Source organism: Bos indicus, chromosome 4 (assembly GCF_029378745.1).
Source record: "Bos indicus isolate NIAB-ARS_2022 breed Sahiwal x Tharparkar chromosome 4, NIAB-ARS_B.indTharparkar_mat_pri_1.0, whole genome shotgun sequence".
In the NCBI taxonomy this organism is placed as follows: Eukaryota; Metazoa; Chordata; class Mammalia; order Artiodactyla; family Bovidae; genus Bos; species Bos indicus.
The window spans coordinates 86,757,803-86,783,009 of NC_091763.1; the positions used below are offsets into that span (position 1 = coordinate 86,757,803).

The following is a 25,207-nucleotide window of genomic DNA, read 5'->3' on the forward strand; positions in this document are numbered from 1 at the left end:
CGAATTCACTTTCACTTTTCACTTTCATGCATTGGAGAAGAAAATGGCAACCCACTCCAGTGTTCTTGCCTGGAGAATCCCAGGGACGGGGGAGCCTAATGGGCTGCCGTCCATGGGGCCTCACAGAGTCGGACACGACTGAAGCGACTTAGCAGCAGCAGCAGCAGCAGCAAGTCAAGGAGTTATGCATAATCTAACACGTGCTTTAAAAGATGACTAGCTACAGATTGCATTAGTTTTCTTACGCCACACAGCAAATTACTACAAATTTAGTAGCTTAACCTGTATTATCTCATGGTAGACATGGGTCACTTTATTGTTGTTTAGTTGCCAAGTCATGTCCGACTCTTTGCAACTCCATGGATTGCAGCATGCCAGGCTTCCTTGTCTTTCACTGTCTCCCAGAGTTTGCTCAAACTAATGCCCATTGAGTGTATGATGCCATCCAACCATCTCATCCTCTGTTGCCCGCTTCTCCTCCTGCTCTCAATCTTTCCCAGCAACAGGGTCTTTTTCCAATGAGTCGGCTTTTCTCATCAGGTGGCCAAAGTATTGGAGCTTCAGCTTCAGCATCAGTCCTTGCAATGAATGTTCAGGGTTGATTTCCTTTAAGATTGACTGATTTGATCTCCTTGTTGTCCAAGGAGCTCTCAAGAGTATTCTTCACCACCACAGTTTGAAAACATCAATTCTTCAGTATTTAGCCTTCTTTATGGTCCAACTCTCACATCCATGACTACTGGATATGTCTAAGTCATTGTTTGTAAAAATTTAATGTGTATATGAATCTCCAGCAGATTGTGTTAAAATGTAGATTCTGACTGGTGAAGCTGCAGTGGAGACCTGACTCTCCTAACAGTCTCCTAGTTGATGGTGATGCTGCTTGTGGAACAGCAAGACTTCAGGCCAGGAATGAGGGTAGCTTGGACTAGGGCGCTAACAGTGGAGATGAGAAACGACCTAATTAAGGAAATATTTTGAAGGTAGATCCCAAAGGGCTTGCTGAGGAGGAAACAGAGGCATGAGGATGACTTCTGTGTTTATGAACGACAGTGAACGTAGGAGGCACTAACTTGTAGGGCAGAAATCAAGTGTTCAGTTATGGATGTGCTAAGTTAGAATCCACATAAAGATGAGCACAAAATATTATGGACAAAACAGGTTATAAATCGTATTCAGTGTTACTAGGGACTTAAAATTTTGTGTTTCTATGCATCACAACTATCAGACTCTTCCTAAGTGTGCTCAGAATTTATTGTACTGTTTTTAAAAATTTAATAGGAAGAGCTTTATTGATTCATACCGCAGTTTCTCTCTCTTGTTTCGCTTACAATGACATGAGTAAAACAAGCAGTGCTTTCTTGTCTCCATGCCAATGTTCCTTACAGTGAAATTAACATAGTATTATTACTCAATTCTTTAAAGTTGTTCCTAGAAGCCAAAATGTGCATCACTGTGCATATTTAAAGCATATTGTATTCAAGCACTCTAAGCTTAGAGCTAAGATTTTAAAACAAAATAAGTTTTCAGCACCTATTATTGATTCTGGTGAATGCCTCACTAGGAGATGAATTGCCTAATTTTCCCAGGCTATGCAGGCAGTTCCATGGTGTGATTAGTTATTATTTCTTTCCTGGGTTAAATTATGCAAAATGAGCTTTAGCACACAATGACAGCTTGTGTGAAAGTCATCCTCTCTGATTGCCTTATCCCAAAAAGATGGTATAGACTAGAGTTGTATGGATAGTATGTTTTCTTATAATTTCTCTAAACATCAATAGTCTAAAATCTTGGCCTTACCCATACTCATGTTCAAAAAGAAAAGCATTTGAAAGGAAGAAGCTGAAAATGGTGCTGCATTCTCTTTCATGGAATGGCTGCAGAAATGCTAGAGTTTAGCCAGAGAAAAGGTTGAGACTTGGATCTGCAACATTTCCTGTATTTTAATAAATGAACATTAAATAAGACATACCTATTCTTAGCACTTCGTGGGTACTTAGCTCAGTTAATATCCAGTGAGGTAAGGTTATGAGAGATGGTTTATGGCTTCAGGTAGTGTTGAAATAAAGGCAAAATTACAGGGCAATTTTGGTTGAGAGGACTGTTCTTCCTGTGGAACAGATGAAAATTCACTTTACAGTAAACAAAATTCTGGAAAGCCCTGTTTTATTTTTCTTCTTGTTAAACAACAAAGTCTGTTAACTTTTATGACCAGAAAAAAAGAAAAGAGGGAAAAGAAAGAGATATTTCAAAGATAGCCCAGATGATTATGTTTATATAAATGAGACCCTGAGCAGATGGAAATTTGGGCTTCCCTGGTGGCTCAGATGGTAAAGAATCTGCCTGCAGTGCAGGAGACTGGGGTTTGATCCCTGGGTCAGGAAGATCCCCTGGAGAAGGGAATGACTATCTACTCCAGTATTCTTGCCTGGAGAATTTCATGGACAGAGGAGCCTGGCTGGCTACAGAGTGGGATTGCATGGGATTGCAGAGTCAGACACGACTGAGTGACTAACACACAACACACACATAAATGGAAATTAAACCAAATCAGTCAATGGCTGGGATGACATATAGTCTACAGCGTCCCCCTTCACCCCATGGAGAGTGCTAAGGAAGTCAGATCATAATCTAACTCCTATCAACTGGACATGTTTTAATCTGGACCCCTGGGTTAGGACTAACATCTGATAAGACAAATGGATTTTCTGTGGATTTGTAAGAGTGTGATGGCTAAACAAGGGTCTTGTTGACCCCTTCTCTTGTTCTCATGATGTACCATATTAAAACCCAGAATCTAAATCTAGGAATACAGTTGTTTCTCAATATCAGAGAGGGATTGTTCCAGGATTCCTTCGGATACCAAAATTTGTGGACGTGCAAATCCCTTATATAAAATGGTGTAGTATTTTCATATCGCCTATATACATGCTTCCATAGTCTTCAAATCATCTCTAGATTATTTATAATAACTAATACAATGTGGCTCAATTGTACAGAGGACAGGGATCAAGACCATCCTCAAGAAAAAGGCAAAAAAGCAAAATGGCTTTCTGAGGAGGCCTTACAAATAGTTGTGAAAAGAAAAGAAGCAAAAAACAAAGGAGAAAAAGATGGATATACCCATTTGAATGCAGAGTTCCAAAGAATAGCAAGGAGAGGTAAGAAAGCCTCCCTCAATGATCAGTGCAAAGAAATAGAGGAAAACAATAGAATGGGAAAGACTAGAGATCTCTTCAAGAAAATTAGGGAACCAAGGGAACACTTCATGCAAAGATGGGCTCAGTGAAGTACAGAAATGGTATGGACCTAACAGAAGCAGAAGATATTAAGAAGAGGTGGGAAAAATACACAGAAGAACTGTACAAAAAACATCTTCACAACCCAGAGCCAAACTTCCTGGAATGTGAAGTGAAGTGGGCCTTAGGAAGCATCACTAAGAACAAAGCTAGTGGAGGTGATAGAATTCCAGTTGAGCTATTTCAAATCCCAAAAGATGATGCTGTGAAAGTGCTGCACTCAATATGCCAGCAAATTTGGAAAACTCAGCAGTGGCCACAGGACTGGAAAAGGTCAGTTTTCATTCCAGTCTGAAAGAAAGGCAATGACAAAGGATGTCCAAACTACTCCACACAATTGCACTCATCTCACACACTAGTAAGTAATGCTCAAAATTCTCCAAGCCAGGCTTCAGCTTCTGCAAGTATTGAACTTGCAGATGTTGAAGCTGGCTTTAGAAAAGACAAAGGAACCAGAGATCAAATTGCCAACATCCACTGGATCACTGAAAAAGCAAGAGAGTTCCAAAAAAAACATCTATTTCTGCTTTACTGACTAAGCCAAAGCCTTTGACTGTGTAGATCACAACAAACTGTGGAAAATTCTGAAAGAGGTGGGATTACCAGACCACCTGACCTGCCTCTTGAGAAATCTGTATGCAGGTCAGGAAGCAACAGTTAGAACCGGACATGGAACAACAGACTGGTTCCAAATAGGAAAAGGAGTACGTCAAGGCTATATATTGTCACCCTGCTTATTTAACTTATATGCAGAGTACATCATGAGAAACGCTGGGCTGGATGAAGCACAACCTGGAATGAAGATTGCCAGGAGAAATATCAATAACCTCAGATATGCAGATGACACCACCCTATAGCAGAAAGTGAGGAAGAACTAAAGAGCAGTTGATGAAAGTGAAAGAGGAGAGTGAAAAAGTTGGCTTAAAGCTCAACATTCAGAAAACTATAAAATCATGGCCTCTGGTCCCATCACTTCATGGCAAATAGATGGGGAAACAATGGAAACAGTGGCAGACTTTATTTTTGGGGGGCTCCAAAATCACTGCAGATGGTGACTGCAGCCATGAAATTAAAAGACGCTTGCTCCTTGGAAGGAAAGTTATGACCAACCCAGATAGCATATTAAAAATCAGAGACATTACTTTGCCAACAAAGGTCTGTGTAGTCAAGGCTATGGTTTTTCCAGTAGTCATGTATGGATATGAGAGTTGGAGTATAAACAAAGCTGAGCGCTGAAGAATTGATGCTTTTGAACTGTGGTGTTGGAGAAGACTCTTGAGAGTCCCTTGGACTGCAAGGAGATCCAACCTGTCCATCCTAAAGGAGATCAGTCCTGAGTGTTCATTGGAAGGACTGATATTGAAGCTGAAGCTCCAATACTTTGGCCAGGTGATGTGAAAAACTGACTCGTTTGAAAAGACCCTGATGCTGGGAAAGATTGAAGGCAGGAGGAGAAGGAGACAACAGAGGATGAAATGGCTGGATGGAATCACCGACTCAATGGACATGAATTTGAGTAAACTGTAGGAGTTGGTGACGGACAAGGAGGCCTGGCGTTCTGCAGTCCATGGGGTCTCAAAGAGTCAGACACAACTGAGGGACTGAATTGAACTGAATACAATGTAAATGCTGTGTAAACAGTTGCATATACGATGTAAATGCTATGTAAATAGTTGTCAGCACTTGGCAAATTAAAGTTTCCTTGGAACATTCTGGAGTTTTTTCCCAAATATTTTTGCTCTGAGGTTGGTTGAATTTGCAGTTGTGAAACCCGTGAATACAGAGACCAATTGTAATTGCTCTTAAGAATTGGTTTAAAGATGTCTCAGTTTTTCCCAATGTTCTATTTTTATGTAACATTAACTACTTTATAAACATAAAATTTAGCTTTTGCATAGTTATTTAAAAACCAAACTTATTGCCATTTTTTCCTCTAGGAGCACTGAATCAAAAAAATTGGGGAAAGAAATATCCAACATGTAATAGCCCCAAACAGTCTCCTATCAATATTGATGAAGATCTTACACAAGTAAATGTGAATCTGAAGAAACTTAAATTTCAGGATTGGGATAAAACATCTTTGGAAAACACATTCATTCATAACACTGGGAAAACAGGTAAAATACTTGCATTTTATTTCTGACTTTAATATGTTTATCAGACTTAGAATGTGTTTAGATTATTTTCATTAAATTTTTCTTTGAATGATGTATGTAGTATGAACTGGATAGAAACTATGGGTACAAGGAATCAAATAGAAAATTGGAAGTTTAGACTTTTAGAAATGTGTACAAACAATTAAATAACCAAAGTCATAATGTTCTCTAGTAATATAGCAATAAAGATGCCTCCACAGGAAGAGCTGATAAAGATAACATAATATATAGCTAATTAACTTAATAACTCTATCACTGGTTAATCACTTAGTCAATCAGGATTTCTTTCTCTTGTGCATTTTATTTGATTTTTTCTACTCAGTTGTATATTATGTTCAATATTTGGATGTGAAAAAAGCAATCTACTATAATTGAATTTTAAGAAATTATTGGTCCTTCTAGATAGAAAGTTTTAAATTATATACTATACTTAGGAAGCACTCTCTAATAAAGCTTTTTTTCTTAGTATGCAAATTATGTCATAAAAATTCCAGTAAGCAACAAATAGAAGTTTACAAAAGCTAGCATTTTTTTCTGATGTTATGTTTTAAATGAAATTGTATGTATATCAACAAGTTATGTAAAAGCAAATATACTCATGGGAAAAAGATTAGAAAAAATATTCACTATAGTAGTAGCCATGTTGGGGTGATTTTATTGTAAGTGATATTTTTCTCTATTTTCCATATTTTGCTAATATAATTGTGTGAATATTGTAATTTAAATTCTGTGAAGGTAGGAATTTTTCTGGATCAGTGCTTGACAAATAATAAGCACTCAATAAGTATTTGTTGAATGAATAATTTTATATGTTATAAGAGGCCTGGCGTGCTGCGGTTCATGGGGTCGCAAAAAGTCGGACACAACTGAGCGACTGAACTGAACTGATAATGTATTATTAATTAAATATATAATAGTATATTGTCCTAAATGTTAGACATTTTAATTACTAGTTTTAGTGGGTGTTACAAAGAAGTAAAGCATGTAATCTCTGCTTCATTTTTCTTGGTGGAGTGTGGTCAAGCACTTAATCTTTAGAGCCACACTTTCTAGGTTCAATTCTGGCCATTTAAAGCACAGTGTGGAACCTTGAGCAAGTTCCTTAACCTTGCTGTGACCAATTTCCTTATCTTGTAAAATAGGGATTGTAATGGTATCACCTTCTATTGTGTAGGATCAAATATTTAATACATGTAAAGTAATGTAATGCCTGTCATGTCATAAGTGATAAATGAATGTTGACCATTATTGTCATTTGTTGCTATTGTTATTATTCATGAAAATGTATATCTCTAACTAGCTATGTCTGCTGGAAAAAAAAAATGCAGCCTAGAAATTATGTTTTACTCAGAAGTCTTTACACTGCGCAGTATGTTGGATTCAGTTCCAAATGCCAAAAGTGATTTCTGCCTAATGAAACAAAGACTATTTAAATCTGACTGAGAGACATTGAAATCCTGCATTAAACTCTCAAGAGAATCATTAATCCCCAGATGACTCCTAAAATACAGATAGTAGATGGTATCTGCTAGGGATCTCTAGAGTTTAAGATTCTGAGACTTGCCAGCGAGGTTTCAAACATGAGATGGCTAAAACCCCTTCAAAAGGAAAAGGTCTCCCGCCTTCCTTGCCACAGTCTAGGACAGAAATTCTGAAGCTTGATGAGGCCTGGGGTGATGCTTGGAAACATAAGGAGATGGGACAAAAGCAGCAGCAGCTTGGTAAGGAAGAGAAACAGGAACATGAGAAGGTTGGAGAAAAGACCTTTCCTTTCCAGTCTTCTGTTCCTTCTCGCTTTAACTGTCCCCTCTCCACCATGTGAGGCATTAGAGGAGCAGGGTTTTGGACACCAAACAAAAAAAACGTAGGCTACCAGACAGACAGGGTAGGTGAACTGCCTGTCTCTTGCTTTAAGTGTTGTATGGCAGTTAAGGTCTTGGATTTATTGTACACTTGTGGCAATAGGATACATTAAGTATATTAATGCAGTTACAAAGTTCAGCTTTCAAAATATGTAGCTTATTTTTTTAATTTATCAAATACATTATGTTCTTAATGTACCTTAAAATTTAAACTTGTAATTTTGATTTTCAAAAACTTAGATGTCAATTTATTGTTTTTTTTTTCAAGTGGAAATTAATCTCACTAATGACTACCGTCTCAGTGGAGGGGTTTCAGAAACAGTGTTCAAAGCAAGCAAGATAGCTTTTCACTGGGGAAAATGCAATATGTCATCTGATGGATCAGAACATAGTTTAGAAGGGCAAAAATTTCCATTAGAGGTAAGTCAGTAGTCCCACTACTTACTATTTCATTTTCTAAGTCACTGGGATTTCATTTAACATATAATTTGAGTCCTTTGTAATTTATACAGTTATATTTTGTTTACTTGGTTAATATCTGCATTTCTCTCTGGACTGAGCTGTATAAGATCTATGGTTGATTTTCCACTTTCTAGTAATGCTGAGTGTCACATTATATTATAGATGATTAGTAAATATTGATGAGTGAATGAATGAATGAAATTCTTCCCATAGCCCATTAGGGAAAAAAGGGGGAAACTTCAACTACTAAAAAATCAATAAACTTCAAATTAAAGTGATAAAATGTTTCAAATTTAAAATCAGCAAATAAATATAATGCATAGTAATATACAATGAAAAATGTGAACACTTTCACACATGTCTGGAGAAGGTATAAATTGGCAAGACTTTCTGGGAAGCATTTCACTTGTTCTTATCAATAACTTTAGATGTTTTATTCTCAATACTTACATTTCAATTTATAGCAATTTAGTCTAAAGAATAATTAAGGACATACTCAAAAATTTGGAGGCAAAGACTTATTTACAATAATAAAAGTTGAAACAAAAGGAAATGATTACATTACAATGGATTATTATAGATCTTGTGAAAATCCTGTTTTAGAATGATTTATTTAACAGAAAAGGTTCGTCATAAGATATGAATGCTTTTAAAAAGCAGAAGGTAAAATAGTATATACAGTGTTATTATTCTAAATTTTGTAAAGCGTGAAACTAATTAATGGCCAAGAGAGAGTCCAGAGTCTAAGTCAAACCGACGAGGCTTGAATATTGGCTTCACATTTAGTTAGTAGTTATATGACATGACATTGTATGAATTATTTAATTTCCCTAAGCTTCTGTTTCTCATCTGTGAAATTGACTTAATAGTAGTAACACTTCTCTGTAGAGTTATTAGGAGGGTTAAATGAAAGGTTGAATTATTACTGTTGTAAAAATAATGGAAGGAAACCAAGAAAACATTAATTGTAATTTTCTCTGGGTGATGGCATTATTACCTTTTCTCCTTTAAAACTCTCATATTTTCTAGATCGCCTGTGTTAAAGTTGTATTTTTACTTTTATAATTCAAAGCATTTATTGATAATAAAAATAAAATGAGTTAGTTATTTAATAAAGGATTAAAAAATAATGTGGATAAACACATTCAAATGTGTGGCTTATAATTTCTTAAATATCCTTAAAGAAAAGTATATTTATCAAATCCTGTTTGTCAGAAATATGAAAATCAACTCATTAAACAGGTAACATTCTCAATTCTGAGAGTTTAGCTCTCTCACAGTACTCCTTAGAACAGAGGTGAAAATCAAGAAAACCCTAAAAATAACACAAGCCATGATTCAGTAAAATTGTACAGAATCTGTGTACTAAACCTCATATATTTTTCTTATTTAGAAGCCCCTCAAATCATCTCTCAGAGATGTCATTTGTTTGTTGTTTCTTTTTATTCAATTTGTAAACATTAATGGGTTTTATTTTATTTATTTACTTTTTTTTTTTTTGCCAAACCATGTGCTTTGCAGAATCTTGGTTCTTCAACCGGGGATGGAACTGAAGCCCACAGCAATGAAAGCCCTGAATCCTAATTACTGGACCATCAGGGAGCTCCCTGTTGTTTATTTTTTAAAACATTCACCATATAATTGTGCAAGCAGGAGCAACTATACTCCAAGAAAAAAAATAATAAATTGTCTCTCCAGATTTTGGTTTCTTGAGTTGTGCTAAATTAAGTGATGGAAGTTTATTGAATAGCTAGGTCATTCTCAAATAAAATAATTTACTGAAACATTAAAAAAAAAATTGTGCAAGTGGAGAAACTAGAGGGTATCCTTGATTGCTCTTTTTTCCTGGCCTCTCACATCCTATAATCATCTCCTCAGTTCTGCCCCTAAATGATGTGTGAGGTCAGAAAAAGTTTCCAGCCATCTTAGTCTCTTACTTGGATGTCCCTGAAGCTAGTTTCTCTCCAGTCTTAATCCCTTCCACTGGCCACCCCTACCCCTTAGCCCTGCCCCCCCATCAAGGACTTTCTATTGCCCTCCGGCCCAAACTGCTGGGACTACCTCACAGTCCTTCTTGCTGTGACCCCTGCCCACTTCTCCAGTCTCATATCTCTCTTCTCTTCTCACATGTGCTCAGCTGAAATCCTAACACTTTCAGTTTCCCACACTTCTCATACTTTCTTGCCTGTAGGCTTTTCCTAGCTGGACCCTCTGACTTGAACACACTTCTCTTCTGCCTTCTCATTTGCCAGCTTTAGAATCATTCATGCTTCAGGGTGGCTGAAAGGTTTTGGTGACTACCCAAGACAGGAGACACTGCTTTCTTCTGCTTCACACCCACTAGTTCTCTGATCACAGCCCTCACTGCACATTAATCATCTCTGAGGGTTCTGTTCTTACCTTAGTTACATCTCTAAACTACCTGTATCTAATTTCCAAGCCCATGACACGAGGAACATCAACCTATCAGAGAGTGAAGGCTATCATAGATGTATGGACTGAAGTAGAAATTAACAAGGTGGCTCAGATAGGGAAGACTCTGCCTGCAGTGTGGGAGACCTGGGTTCAATCCTTGGATCAGGAAGATCCCTAGAGAAGGAAATGGCTAACCACTCCAGTATTCTTGCCTGGGGAATTTCACAGACAGAGGAGCCTGGTGAACCCATGGGAGCCCATGGGATCACAGGGTCAGACACGACTGAGTGACTAACACACATACATAACCTCACAGCAGGAGGAGAGACTTGAAATAAGGAATTTAGGACTCCTTTGGTATTTTTTAGGTAGAAGCAGAGATTCCTTGAGGGTTTCACTCTTAGTAGAGCTCAAGACAGTAATATCCAAAACTGGTAACTCAGACCATCAAGTAGGTCACATCCATTCAAGGAAGGTTGAAACCGTATTTGAAAGAATTCCATCAAAATAGTTAAAATAGCATCTGATTATTTATTTTATTTGGAAATTCCATGATAGTCCAGGGAGTAGGACTTTGTACTTTCACTGCCAAGGATGAAGGTTCAGTCCCTGGTCGGAGAACTAAGATCCTGCAAACCGCTCAAAGTACAGCCCAAAAAATTAAAGTAAAGTAAATTTATTACATTTGAAAATTGCTCAGTCTCAAAGTGGTAATTTCAGGTCTAGATCTGTCTAACTTCATATTTTGTTCTTTGTTGAAGAGTAATTGATAGTAAATGTAGCTTTGTATACATGTAATTAATAAAATATTCTGAAATTTTGCAAAATATAGAATTATATCATTTATAAAATGTCTCAAATTGAACTTATTGAACTGATAAATTATTTAATTATTTTATTGTCTTTTTGCTGAAGTTTTTGTGAAGTCTTTGTAATAAAGCCATCAATATTATGTTTATAGATGCAGATCTACTGCTTTGATGCAGACCGATTTTCAAGCTTTGAAGAAGCAATTAAAGGAAAAGGGAAGTTAAGAGCTTTATCCATTTTATTTGAGGTAATCATGTGTGTGTATATATTTATATATTCACATAGGGATTTAGCACTAACTTTTCAATCATGGGGAATATCAAAGCACGTTTTTTTTTAACAAATAGAAGGGCTCACAAATGGAATGATACCTGGTCATCATTTCAAAGAGAACAACCTCTTACCTGGTATGTTTCAAAGGGGACTCTTACTCACAGACTTAGAGAACGAACTTATGGTTGCCAGTGGAGGGGTTGGGGGGAAGGGACAGTTAGGGATTTTGGAATGAACATATACATTCTGCTGTGTTTAAAATGGATAACCAACAAGGAGCTGCCGTGTTGCACATGGAACTCTGCTCCATGTTATGTGGCAGCCTGGATGGGAGGGGAGTTTGGGGGAGAATGGACACATGTATGTGTATGGCTGAGTCCATTCACCGTTCAGCTGAAACTGTCGCAACATTGTGCTATACACCGATACAAAATAAAAAGGTTTTTGTAGAAGGGCTCTTGTATTCCTTAGTTAGGAATGTCACTTCCAATCTCTATACTTGTACACTATGAGATTTGCCCATTTGCAGAGCATCAATGTGATACAGCAACGACTGTGAATAGTAACATTTTTAAATATTCTTTTCTTAATTGGAAATTGAAGTAATCAGGTGTTTGTTTTATTCGTTCTTACTTTGCTGTGGGAAAAAAGTGTGCCTTTAGAGGACATTACTTTGGAATACGTAAAATGGAATTCACTAATCGATACATGAATACCTAGTCAAATATTTTATACCATTTTTAGAATGTCATTCTTTCACAGGTTGGAATAGAAGAAAATTTGGACTACAAGGCAATTATAGATGGAGTGGAGAGGGTTAGTCGTTTTGGTAAGCTATGTGGAGAAATCTCTTTCTTCTAGATTTACTTTGGATTCGTATGAATTTGCAATGTTATTAAAATTGCTTGTACCAAGGAATAAGGGAAGATATTTGTAAAGAGGAGAAATCTCTCACATCTGACCCTTGACAATTTATACATTTCTCACTGAAGAACAATTTAATCAGAAATTTTTGTCACAGAAAATCATAAAATGTTAATGTAAGTAGGAAGTTGAAGTTTTATAATTTTATTACTAAAAATAATTTAATCACATTATGCATTTAAATGTATTTTTTTACTCTATCTCTGCTTGGTTTACTATAAAAGACTCTAATGTGTGATCTGAAACCAGTTAATTTTAATAAAAATTATATTCTAAAGTGAAAAGGGAATTGTTCCTCAAGTTCAAATTATCCCTTGGTGGTTTCCTTGGTAAGTCCTTTGCTTTACCAATATAAGATTTTTTGGAAGGCGAATGCTTACATATAACAAGACATGCTGTGCTTTTATATTGTTCTGCTTCCTATCTCATAGATCTAGTAATTTGTCACAGCACCTGATTTTGACAATGTTGGCAGGAAACAGAAAACACATTATTTTATTTTTATTAAGTACCCACAAACAGGGTATTAATGTTGTCCTGAGTTATCAATAAAAAGAGGATTATTCCTCTCAGGAAAGCTGCAAAATTTGAAATCAGAAACATAACTCACAACTGATCATTTTCTTGAAAACAGAAGTCTGGCCTAGGATTAATTCATCTTTGTCAATTTTATGTGAGAACCTGAATTAACCAATCTTTTCAGAAGTTGGGAATATGTGAGCTCCTACAGTGCAGCTTTCATTTTTTTTTGTTTTGAAAGGTATAGTCAAACACAGCATCAAGCTGTTATCTCCTTGCATCTACCCAGATTGTAAAATTTAACACTGAATACCATAAGCCACACTTAATTTTTTCCTCATTTAGTCAGAAAGTGGAATCTATGCAGACTGCAAGAAGGCAACTAGTTTGAAATCCTATGATGTAAAATGTGAACATGAATGTTTCCAGGCCTTGCACCAGGCTGTGGGGACCGCAGAAGTGATGCTAACACTAGTTGTTAGTCCTGATTTGTGTAACTGTGACACTTGGACCACTTACTTGAGGCCTCTTCAGTGTTTCTGGGGGACTATAGGAGGGTATAGTACGAGCTTAGGAAATCAGTTTGCTCATGTTCTTGGACTAAACTTTCCTTTCTAATATCTACTGTCTGTAAGCCATTAAGGGGGATACTTCATCAGAACCTGTTGCATAATACCCTTCCTGGGAATATGGGTTTCCTGATAGCATCCTGCCTCTGTCCCGGCTCTTAATTCAGAAGCAGTACAAATGGTCCCCTGGGCTGGCTGGGAACACATATTTGTCTGCCCTCTGTTCCCCTCTCTGTCTTCTGTCTCTCTACCAGTGTACCAACTTCTTCCCTCCTTTTTTTTTTTTTTTTACCAAAAAATAAAATCCTCTACGCCTATCAACTCATCTACTTAATATTTCCATATACTTAGCAAGGACACCTAAGCCCATACAACTGGTAAGTGGTAAAGCCAGGATTTAGGACCTGTCTGTCCAAAAAGATTGTTCCAATATATTGTAGATATTTATAGTAATTCTATATTTCCAAACACATATAAAACACCTGTCAATTTGATTGAAATAGTTGTGAAATGTGATCCATCCAAACTAAGTAAATTAAGTCCTCCCAAAGTTAAATGTTTCCATTTTGAGAATTCTTGGATTAAATGTAATCCTGTTTCAGAGTCTAGAAAGTCCCCCAGTGCCCAATAAGCAGAAGGCTTCCCAATATTGGCTGCCAGCCATTGATGCTGGGAATTTGAAGGCAATGCTGGTCTTTAGACAGTGACTCAGAAACTAACTCCCAAATCCTGCCACATATTCTTCATATAACGTGAGTTCCACAAAAACCAACATTTCCCAAACATCCTTCTGATTATAAAATCTGTCTTACCACAGTGTGAGCTGGTGGCTCAGTTCCTGTATTTTTCTCTAAGAGACAAGCCCATCTTTTCCCTTCCCTCTTTCTTGTGTTCTTTTCTTTCCCTTTCTTCGGTCACACCTGCTCTATGTTAGGCATTGCTCTCACATGGAGTGGTGAGAAATAGGGTATATAGCAATACAAAGATAACAATAGAAAGATAATGCATTAATCTTCCCCAAACAGAGCCCACGCACATGCACACAAAAATTGTTCATTGAAATCTTTCAAGTTGCAAGGAAGAGTCATACCCAGGTAACATCGTCAGTGATTCTCAAATGGGAATTCTCATCAGATGACTTGTGTACAAAAGTCATCTGATTAGTCAAGTGATTAGGAAAGCATTCCTAATCACAAACACAGCCCAGGAATTTGTATATTGACAAATCCTCACCACCACCATCCTAAGTCTAATTATCCTAGGTGATGAATTGGTTTTAAGTATTAAATGGCTTTTTCCTTGCCCTGGACCTAGAAATGGTCTTTGTCTTTATTTCCCTCTCACTCTCCTCATCTTTTCCCCTCCTGCCATCAGCCTTCCAGGGAAGGAAGATCTGATTGGTTTGTTTATCACTGATTAAGAAAGAAGAGGATGACAGAGTGAATGACTGATCACAAATAGAGCAACACTGACTCATGTATGATTCTTGTTTAGCAATAGTGAGGTTATTCAGATGAAGTGCATGTTTTTGCAAGCCACAAGAAACCACCTTAGTCCAGTTTCTTGTAAGGTGATGGTGCAATTAAAAAATACTACTGTGATTGCAAAGTCTTGTAATATTGGAAAGAAACTTAGGACATGCAGGTACATAATAAAAAAATAAGGTAGAAAGTACTCAACATATTCATAACAGAGACTAGATGAGTGGTGTGTGCTTCAGAGGCAGGAAGAATGGATTCTGTATAGAAAAGAGGGAAGGAGGAATCACCTTTTTTTCTGATTCTTTGGCTTCTTCCTAACTTTTCCCCCCTTCTATTTCTTTCCCGATTTCACAAAAATTATCTACTTCACCATCCCTATTCAAATCTGATTTTCCTTTTCTGGCCTCTAGGTCTCCTGTTGTCAGTTTCATTTCCCACCTAAATTAGCAGGGAGTCAATTGGAGAACAATTAATTAATGTTCTCCACCTCCATATTTCCACAGAACATTTGTAAAAGAAGTTTTTCCTTCATCAAAGGAAGAAATGTAGTCCACTGATGATTAAAAAGGAGGCTATTTAATCACAAATTTTTGAGATATCAAAAACATAAATTTGAAAATGTTTAAATAGTCACATATTTGAAATAGTTTCCTTAGTTTCTGTGAACTTGAATCTGAGTCTGAATTCTAAATAATCTTGTCTTGACATTGCAGGAGAGGAAAACATACTTTTAGAAGTTACTAATTAATCCTTTAAACCTAATGTAACCTGAATTTTCTAGCAGATTAAAACTAGATTCGTGTTGTACGTACACAGCACTATCAATTCAATCAACAGGTTTTTACTTCTAAGATTTAGTCTTGACTTCAGACTGGAAGAAGTTATCTATAATTTTATTAGCGCTATCCCTCTTCCTGAGAAAAATTTCTGTATTACAGGAAAACTAATATTCAATAATTTAACTTTTGTGTGTGCTAGTGTGTTTAGTCGTGTCCAGCTCTTTGCAACCTCATGAACTGTAGCCCACCAGACTTCGCTGTCCCTGGAATTTTCCAGGCAAGAATACTAGAGCGGGTTGTCATTTTCCTACTCCAGAGGATCTTCCCGACCCAGGGATCAAACCCAGGTCTCTTGCATCTCCTGGATTAGCAGGCAGATTCTTTGCCACTGAGTCACCTGGAAAGCCCAATGGAAATAATTTTTTTCCATGAGGATGTGTCCAGTCTTCATATCGTGTAGAACAGATCAGGTCATCTGATCCAATTATTTCATTTTAAAAGGAGGAATGTGGGATTCACTAAGACTAAAATCTTGCAAAGCCTTCACTCTACTTGAGGTTTTCAACCCTGGCTGCATGTTTGAATCACCTGGGGATTCTTTTTAAAACATGTAGGCACACCTAGCCTAAAAAATGTAGATACCTAAGTCCCACTGCTGCAGATGGGGTCTGGGACACTGGTATTTTTTTTTTTTAATGCTCCCCAGATAATTCATATGCTACTATTCTGCACTGTGGCACCTCACTTAGACTAGATGAAATTAGCTTTGGGGACTATTTCTTAATGACCGAAATGTACGAGACAGAAAAGAAGACATGCATTTGGCTGGGTAAGAGTTAAGAGGATGGGAAAATAAGTTAGATACTGGTAAGCTTGCCTGCGTGTATGTTCAGTCACTTCAGTCATGTCCGACTCTTTGCAACCCTATGGACTGTAGCCAGCCAGGCTACTCTGTCCGTGGGATTCTCTAGGCAAAAATACTGGAATGGGTTGCCGTGCCATCTTCCAGGGTATCTTCCCCACCCAGGGATCAAACCTACATCTCCTGCGTCTCTTGCGTTGCAGGCAGATTCTTTACCCACTGAGCCACCTGGGAAGCTCCTGGGAAGCATATTGCTACCCATATGAGTGAGAACTGGTACACAGAGAGCTAAATGGCCAAGGCAGTGCCTTTGGTAAGAGCCATTTGAAAGATGCAAGATCAAAAATGGGACTTTTCAAGGAGACAGCTATAATTGGATTGTTTCAAGGTTCCCAGACTTAGGAAAGCTCTACCAATTTTTTGTAGGAATTCTCTATTCTCAATTCAACTTATAAATAAAAAATCAATATTTTTATTATAAAATAATGATATTTTCATATATAAAATTTGAAATACATTTCCTATTCTTTGTCTTGCCTTTTTACTCTCTAAATGGTGACTGTTGACAAATAGACTGAGTATCAAGTAGATCATTTTTCCCTCTGTGAATAACACTTTTTGCAAGCTATTTCATAAATCTCAACCTATCCTATGATTATGAAGATAATTTTCTATGTTTTATTCTAAAATCTTTATTGTTCTGTCCACATTTAGATCCAGACTCTACTTAGAATTGATTTGTGATTATGGTGTGAAGGAGGGAATAAAGATTCATGGTTTGCATAAGTATATCTGATTGATATAGCATGGTTTATTGAAAAGGCCATGCATTTCAACTACGTAATAATTTTTCCTGTTATAAGTCAAATAATCACATATGTGTGGATCTGGACTCTTTATTCTCTTCCATTGTTCTCTTAGTCCATCTTGGCCTTTTTTTCCTTTTTCTTACTTTATTGTAAGTAAAAAAAATGTCCTGGTCCTCCAGTTCAGTGTAAGAAGTGGTGCTAGAAGATGTCCTTGTCTCATTCTTTATCACTAGGGGAAAACCTTTCAGTAAGTCATCCTAAAGTATGATGTTCATTATAGATAATTTTCATCAGAATATGGTTTTGTTTTCCACAAGTTGATATTCAATCTTATTGAATGATTTCCTGGTATCTATTCATATGGCCATATGATTTCTGAATCTTTCATATGGAAAAATAATCTTTCCAGCATCTTGCCCATGTAAAGATAGAGCAACTAACACTAAGTTGTGATATGTGCAAGAAAATTTAGAATATGTCAGTTTTATCTCCATTTTAGATATGTATCTAAAATGTTCTTAAAATTTCAGTTCTGATTAAATACATACCAAAATATATGTTTCAGTTGCATAGAGGCTTTGAACAGCTAAGTTCCAGTGTTAGGATTTCAGCTGAGATGTATATGATTCCTTTGTAGGGAAACAGGCTGCGTTGGATCCATTCACATTGCTGAACCTTCTGCCAAACTCAACTGACAAGTATTACACTTACAATGGCTCCCTGACATCTCCTCCCTGCACAGACACCGTTGACTGGATTATTTTTAAAGATACAGTTAGCATTTCTGAAAGCCAGGTAATCTTGGAAGTTCAAACAAATGGAGTAATTTGAAGCAATTTAAAAAGAAATATTTTCTACAGAATATCTGTTTTAAAGCATTTGCTGATATGCCTTTGAAGCAAGTATGTTAAATTATAAGTTAAATTATCTTCTTTCCAGTTGGCTGTTTTCTGTGAAGTTCTTACAATGCAACAGTCTGGTTATGTCATGTTGATGGACTACTTACAAAATAATTTTCGAGAACAACAATACAAGTTCTCCAGGCAGGTGTTTTCCTCATATACTGGAAAGGAAGAGATTCATGAAGCAGGTGTGTATTGAAATATAATTTTTCTGTAAGTCCTATTAAATTCAGTGTTGTAGGAGGTAATTGTGGCATCATGGACAATATACAAGACTTCGATTTTTGGAAATATTTTGATTATAGAATTGTAGCCTTAGGTAAGCTATTTAACTTCTCTGAATCTCAGTTGCCATATTTATAAAATGACAATTAAAAATATCTGTCCTGGGGACTTCCCTGGTGGTCCAGTGGTTAAGATTCTTCCCTGCAACATGCCAGGAAGCAGCTACACCCAGGCACAACTAGAGAGTCCGTGCCACAAGGAAAGACCCCACGTGATGTGACGAAGATCCAGCGTACCATAGTAAGACCCAACACAGCCAAATAAACAATACAGTTGTGAATTATGTGCACACACTATGAAGAAAATCTGTTCCTCCTTCCATGGATAAAACCATTTTGCAAGTCAGAAACGTTGAGATTCAGGAAGGAAAGTTTTTTCCTAAAACATACAGTAGTTGGTGGCAAAGCCACCTACACACCTCCAAATTCACTTTATGGCATTTGCTTGTGTAACAGCTCTAAGAGGGGAAAGAATAAGGGTGAGGTGTTCAGAGCTTGGGAAGATTTCTTCTTGTTGGGATGACTTGGGAATCTCCGTGGGAGAAGCACATTTGACCTGAGTCTTGACGTGTGTTGGGGTTTTAAAGAAGTACTCGTCTGTGTGTTGGCAGCTCCCAGAGAGGCTAGTGTCTAGTACGGACAGAAACCCAAGGCACTGAATTATTAATGAATAAAAAGTGAGTCCTTTCCCCAGTTTCCTTCTTTAAAAGAAAAGAAGTTTGTCCTTGTCAAGCCCAGGCGATGGAGAGGAGGCAGAGGGAAAGCCTGCGGAGTGCCCTCGGGGTCTTTTGAAGCTGACCCGGCAGTCAGAAGCCTTTCAAAGTGTCCAGAGGACACAGTCATTGCGTCTGCTGACTTGTTCTTTTCAGTTCACTGTGAGGCTGCGCTGGTTCGTGAAAGAGTTGAAGTGGCCTCTGCTTTGGGGACTGAAAACCTTTCCAAGAACATGGTCTTCTTTGATCCCAGCCCCATAATGAATTTTTGGCTGTGTATAATATTAATTCAATAATCGTCTGCTTTTAAAGATTAGGCATTAAAGCAGCATGTTTCTGTTGTTTTAAAGTAGTATTTGTGAGATTGTTTATCCTTTAACAACAACATAAACGAAGTACAACAGTGATGAATTGCTGTGTTTACTATGACATTGTTTCAAATTAATTGCTCCAAAGTGAGGAAATTTAATTATATTTCTACCAACAATACTAAATACTAAGACCTCTTGTGTGGTAAATAATCCCCAATTGATTAAAAATAATAAATAGATCTAACCATCTCCTTTTCTGAAATACAAATGACCAAATAACAAAATATAGACAATGTTTGGCCGTGAATTAGTCATACTGTATTAGTTGTACTAGTTATTAGTTATATTGTATTAAAACTCTTCAGTGGCTCCCATGGGCTTTCCAGGTGGCTCACTGGTAAAGAATCTGCCTGCCCCAGTGCAGGAGAATCAAGAGACATGGGTTTCATCCCTGGGTCAGGAAGATCCCCTGAAGGAGGAAATGCAACCCACTCCAGTATTCTTGCTTAAAAAATTCCATGGACAGAGTAACCTGACCTGGAGAGCTGCAGTCCATGGGGTCACAAAGAGTCAGACACGACTCAGTGACTGAGCGAGCACAGCACACAAAAGCGGCTCCCACTGCGTTTAGGATAAAACCCAAATTGTTTGTCATTGCGTGGTAGGTCCTGTCTGGTACTTACTGGCCTCAGTGCTTACTCTTCCCCGGCCAACTTCCTTCCTTTATCCTGAACTCAGTGAGGTCCCTGAAGAGGACAGACCACACTCTCCCAGGTTGCACCTAGACACGCTTTTTCCTTCCCATGGCGTGTTCTTCCTTGCAGTCTTCCTGTGTTGTCTCCCCCTTGTCCTCAAGACTCAAGTACGTAAGCAGTTGCCTCCACCAAGGAGCCATGTCTGACCCTCCATCCAGCCCTACCAAGCCTGGCGCTGGCCCAAGGAAGGACTGTGCGTTAATGGAAGTGCTGAGCCCATAGGGTACCAGATACACGACGCTCTTCTGGAGGTGCAGTGTGCCAGGAGCTCCTATCCGCTGTGCATCCAGACTTCCTAGCAGGTGCCGCAGTATGATACTGTCTGTTTACTTATCTGTCCCCACCACCACCCTCTGAAGGAAGTAACTAAGTCTTTTATCACTTTGCCTCGATTGCCGGACAAAAGTAAAGCTCTCATTCATCAAATATTCACAAAATGAAGGAATTGATTTGTGTATAATAAAAGTATGGCAGGATATAGCTTGACGGGTGCTTCTTGCATCATTTTATGTGTAAACCCATATGAATGGATTTAATGTAGAATATTGGTTTTTCTTTTTTTTGAATTTTTAAAAAAATTTTGGCCATGCCTCATGGCATGTGGGATCTTATTCCCTGACCAGGGATCAAACCTGCATCCCCTTCCTTGGAAAACTCAGTGTCTTAACCACTGGACCACCAGGGAAGTCCCTATTTTCACAGTTAAGTGATTATGGCTAAAAGTAATCATAACAAAAGCAGTAATGGCTAACATATATCACATGAACCAGTGTGCTCAACCAGGCATTAGGCTTGTTTTTCTCATTTTATAATTTGGGAAGCTGATATTAACTGGTTCACCCAAGTTCACAGAACTGTAAAAGGTTGGAGTCAGTATTTGTACCCTGATCTTCCTGATTCTGAAGACTTCCAAAGCTTTCTCCACCATGCTTTATATTTATAAGGGAACATAATTTATCCTTGCATAATTTTATAATAAAAACTGATGACTTTAATAACATAAAACTTTTTTAAAAACTTAGTATTGGCTTTTTTCAAAAACTAGAATGATGGTTGAATTCTTGCATTTTCCATCATGAGTATTTGCATTCAACAAGCACTTATTTTCCATGTGCATATTCCTATGATTTTTTTTCCTTAATGATACAGTATTGCCCTTTTACTTTCTTGAACTGAATTTAAAAATAAGAATTGAGGGTTGCATTTATGTTCAAGATTTAATCTTTATTAGATTTAATCTGAAAGTATGTTTTTATTACATGAACATTGTATAAAAGGAAAAAATAGATAAGCACACAGAAGAAAATAAAAATCCCCTATAATGTTATTATCCAGAGATAACTGCTATGAGAATTTGGGGGAATATCTTTCTAGCCTTTCTCTTAAGTTAAAAATATATTATTATGTCTCACAAAAATGAGGCTGTACCATACTTGTTTTTTGATTTTGCATTACTGAATGATATAAATATATCATTAATACCATTCTTAATTTTATGTATAGTATCGTCATAGCAATTTATTAAGTTTGTCACCCAGCTTGGGACTTTCAGGTTATACTTATTTATTTTGCTATTTTAAATTTCTAATGTCCTCATTTTGACCAAGAGAGAAGGAAAACGTGTCATGAAAATTGTTAGAATCCTACTCTTGGTAAATGCATGGTAGAAAAATATATTATGCAAAATACATTGCAAGTAATTGCAAAAGCCATGTGAGGTCTGCATATCCATGTAAACTTCTTGGGGGGAGAGATCAAGCCTTATTTGTTTTTTTTTTTTTTGCATTCATAGGAAAACTCAATAAACATTTGTGAATGAATGAGTATTTTACCAGAACTCAGTCCTCTATTTTTGCATTTTTACATAGCATTGCTATTATTAAAAGGCATGCATTTTTGGCATCATGGAATGGGCGCTGGCTCTTCTAAGAATCACAGAATTTAGTAGAACCATTTGATCTTGAAGGAATTAGTAAAAATTGTCTTTTAGTTCATGAGAAATATATGTCAGTAACCACACAAACAGGAGGTGATCTCCAGCTTTGTCTCCTGCCTCCCAGGAACCAATACCTGCCCGCTGCCCTCTCCTCCCACTCGCAAGACTCTGCCTCTAGAAGCCGGGGCCTCCTGCAGTGCAGTGGGAAGGGGCTGGGGCTTTAAAGCCCGGTCAACTTTCGGTTTCAAACCCCAGCGCAAATACTTATTAGTTACATGCTGCTGCTGCTGCTGCTAAGTCGCTTCAGTCGTGTCCGACTCTGTGCAACCCCATGGACTGCAGCCCACCAGGCTCCCCCGTCCATGGGATTCTCCAGGCAAGAACACTGGAGTGGGTTGCCATTTCCTTCTCCAAGGCATGAAAGTGGAAAGTGAAAGTGAAGTCACTCAGTCGTGTCTGACTCTTCGCGACCCCATGGACTGCAGCCTACCAGGCTCCTCCATCCATGGGATTTTCTAGGCAACAGTACTGGAGTTGGGTGCCATTGCCTTCTTTGTTAGAAGTCTTAGTCACTGGATGGCCAGGGAAGTCCCAAGGTGCGCATTTTAAACTCATTTTATCAGTGAAGAGAATGAGGCTTAAAAAAATTAAATAACTTGACAATATTTATGTAATATAATATTGTTACATAATATTTATGTAACTAAATTAAATTTATGTAACTAAATTAAATATTAGTTACATAATATTTATGCAACTAAATACATAAATATTGTCAAGTTATTTAATTTTTTTAAGCCTCATTCTCTTCACTGATAAAATGAGTTTAAAATGCCCACCTTGGGACTTCCCTGGCCATCCAGTGATTAAGACTTCATGCTTCCACTGCAGGGGGCACAAGTGCAATAGCTGGTCAAGGAGCTAAAATCCCGCAGGCCACAAGGCATGGCCAAAATACATACATATTTTTAATTTTTTAAAATGGCTACCTTGTAGGGTTGTTGTGAGGTTTAAATAAGTTAAAGATTGCAAGGCAGTCCAGTCCCTTGAACATAATATACTCCAGATCTGTAGTTTCTATTAATACAGTGTGTGTGTGTATGTGTGTGTGTATACTCTTGTATACTCCAGATCCATAGCTTCTATTAATACAGTATGTGTGTGTGTGTGTTTGTGTATGTACTCTTGTATATGTGTGTGTGTGTGTGTGTATGTGTGTGTGTGTGTGCAGCTGTATATTTGTATATAGAGACAGAGGGCAAGCTATCACAAGTATAGGGTGCTATCCAAGTTTTCAATGTTTAAGATTTTTATTTGTTAAGTAGAGTTATAAATGCACTTTAAATCTCATTTGCTAGCATTGTAATATACATAATGCAAACTTTAAAAAAACTATAAAATATGAAATGATTTTCAAGGAAGGGTAGCATGAAAAGTGTGTCTTCATAGCTTGATGTTGTATTTGAGCTATGAGAAATTCTCTGTAATTTCCTGAGAAAATGTCACGATGAATTATGCATCAGAAGACCCACCTTCTTGAGAAGGTCAGTAGTTGTAAATAGCATTCATTAAGGTCACATGTACATTAACTTTGTGCTCTAACTATATAGAGAAAAGTACAGGAAGATTATTTACTTCTTGGAAGATTGTATGTTATGAATTGAATGGTTGACAAAGTTACTGTGTATTCCTAGAGAAGACTGACTGAGGTACAGTTTGAAAGGTTTTTTTTTTTTTTTTTGGTTACTTATCTAAAGGAAATGGCGTGTAATCATTGAAAAGTACAAAGCAATAACAGATCATTTTTAGTTCTTATTTTTAACATTTGTGGCAATCTTTACATTAGTTTTGTTAACATCTGTTACTCCCTGAAGGGAGATCACAACCTTAATACTGATTGTCTTCTGAGTCTGTCCCTCTTTGGGTGCTTCTCACAGTAGTCATTAAATTACCTGTCTCGATAATTTTTAAAATGAGGCTCATAAACCTCAAGCAAGAAGGTGGTGGATTTACTAGTGTGCACTCATGGAAGTACTTTGCCATGGGCTGTGTTCACCTGTACCAAACCTCAAGACAATGGGAAATACTGGGTAAAAACCTAGGGACGTTCTCTCTGCCACTCCCCCAAAATCATCACCCGATCTTTTCACCTCCCTCTTCATTTTTATCCATGATCCATGGAGCTAAGACTGCACCTTCTCCCCCAGGGCATGTGTCCCTTTCCCAAGGTGGGCACGTAGAGCAGCAGAGGCAGAAGGGACCTTCTGTCTCCCCTGGACCATCTGCACCAGCTTTAATGATGAGCTGGTCACCAGACTTGTCACAGTGAGAGTTGTCAGGTTCTCCTCCTTTGTGCTTTTCTTCACCTATTTCCTTTTCTTTTCCTTCCTTTTTTTCTTGTTTCCTCATGACACTCAGTGCCTAGCGTATTAATCTCATGTGGACATTCCTGTGTAGGAGGTGTTCACTCTTCATATCCATTCATTTAAGTAATGAGAAGGTGGAGGACTTTGTGAGGTATGTTTGTGAAGTTTTTACAATTTCTAGTGGATAAAAACCTATACTTTTGAAAAGCACAACCTAATTTGACTAAATCACAGAATTTTTTTTACAGTTTATTTTGCCTTCCTCTGTAAATGGCATCTAGGATTTGGAAACTAAAAGCACCCATTACATTTAATGGCTTACTAAATTTAAGGGTGAGAGGCTATCCTAGAAATGAGTTTCCTGAAGGCAAAGATGGTACCTCCTTTATTTGTATGTCCAAGAGTGCCTAGAGCCAAGCAGATGAGAAGTGAATGTTAAAAACAAGTTTTTAATTAAGAACCTCTCATTCTTTATATGTGAGGATCCTTTGCACTTGTGCTGAGTGCTCAGTCATGTCCAACTCTTTGAGGCCCCATGGACTGTAGCCCACCAGACTCCTCTGTCCATTGGGTTTTCCAGGCAAGAATATTGGAGTGGGTTGTCATGCCCTCCTCCAGGAGATGGTCTGGACCCCGGGATTGAACCCACATCTCTTGTGTCTCCTGTATTGGCAGGCAGATTCTTTACTACTAGTGCCATCTGGGTTGCACTTATACTAC

General features: G+C 37.5%; 1 protein-coding gene across 6 annotated transcripts in view; it reads left to right on the top strand.

Moving 5' to 3' along the window:
* The window catches only part of PTPRZ1 (protein tyrosine phosphatase receptor type Z1), a 208,944-nt gene that overhangs the window by 112,490 nt on the left and 71,247 nt on the right, over positions 1–25,207 (top strand). For all 6 annotated transcript variants that reach the window (XM_070788070.1, XM_070788072.1, XM_070788074.1 and 3 more), the window contains exons 3-8: positions 5,237–5,416; positions 7,586–7,737; positions 11,156–11,251; positions 12,040–12,106; positions 17,858–18,015; positions 18,160–18,310. In XM_070788070.1, coding sequence (XP_070644171.1) covers positions 5,237–5,416; positions 7,586–7,737; positions 11,156–11,251; positions 12,040–12,106; positions 17,858–18,015; positions 18,160–18,310 — 804 coding nt within the window. The remainder of the gene's footprint in view (positions 1–5,236; positions 5,417–7,585; positions 7,738–11,155; positions 11,252–12,039; positions 12,107–17,857; positions 18,016–18,159; positions 18,311–25,207) is intronic.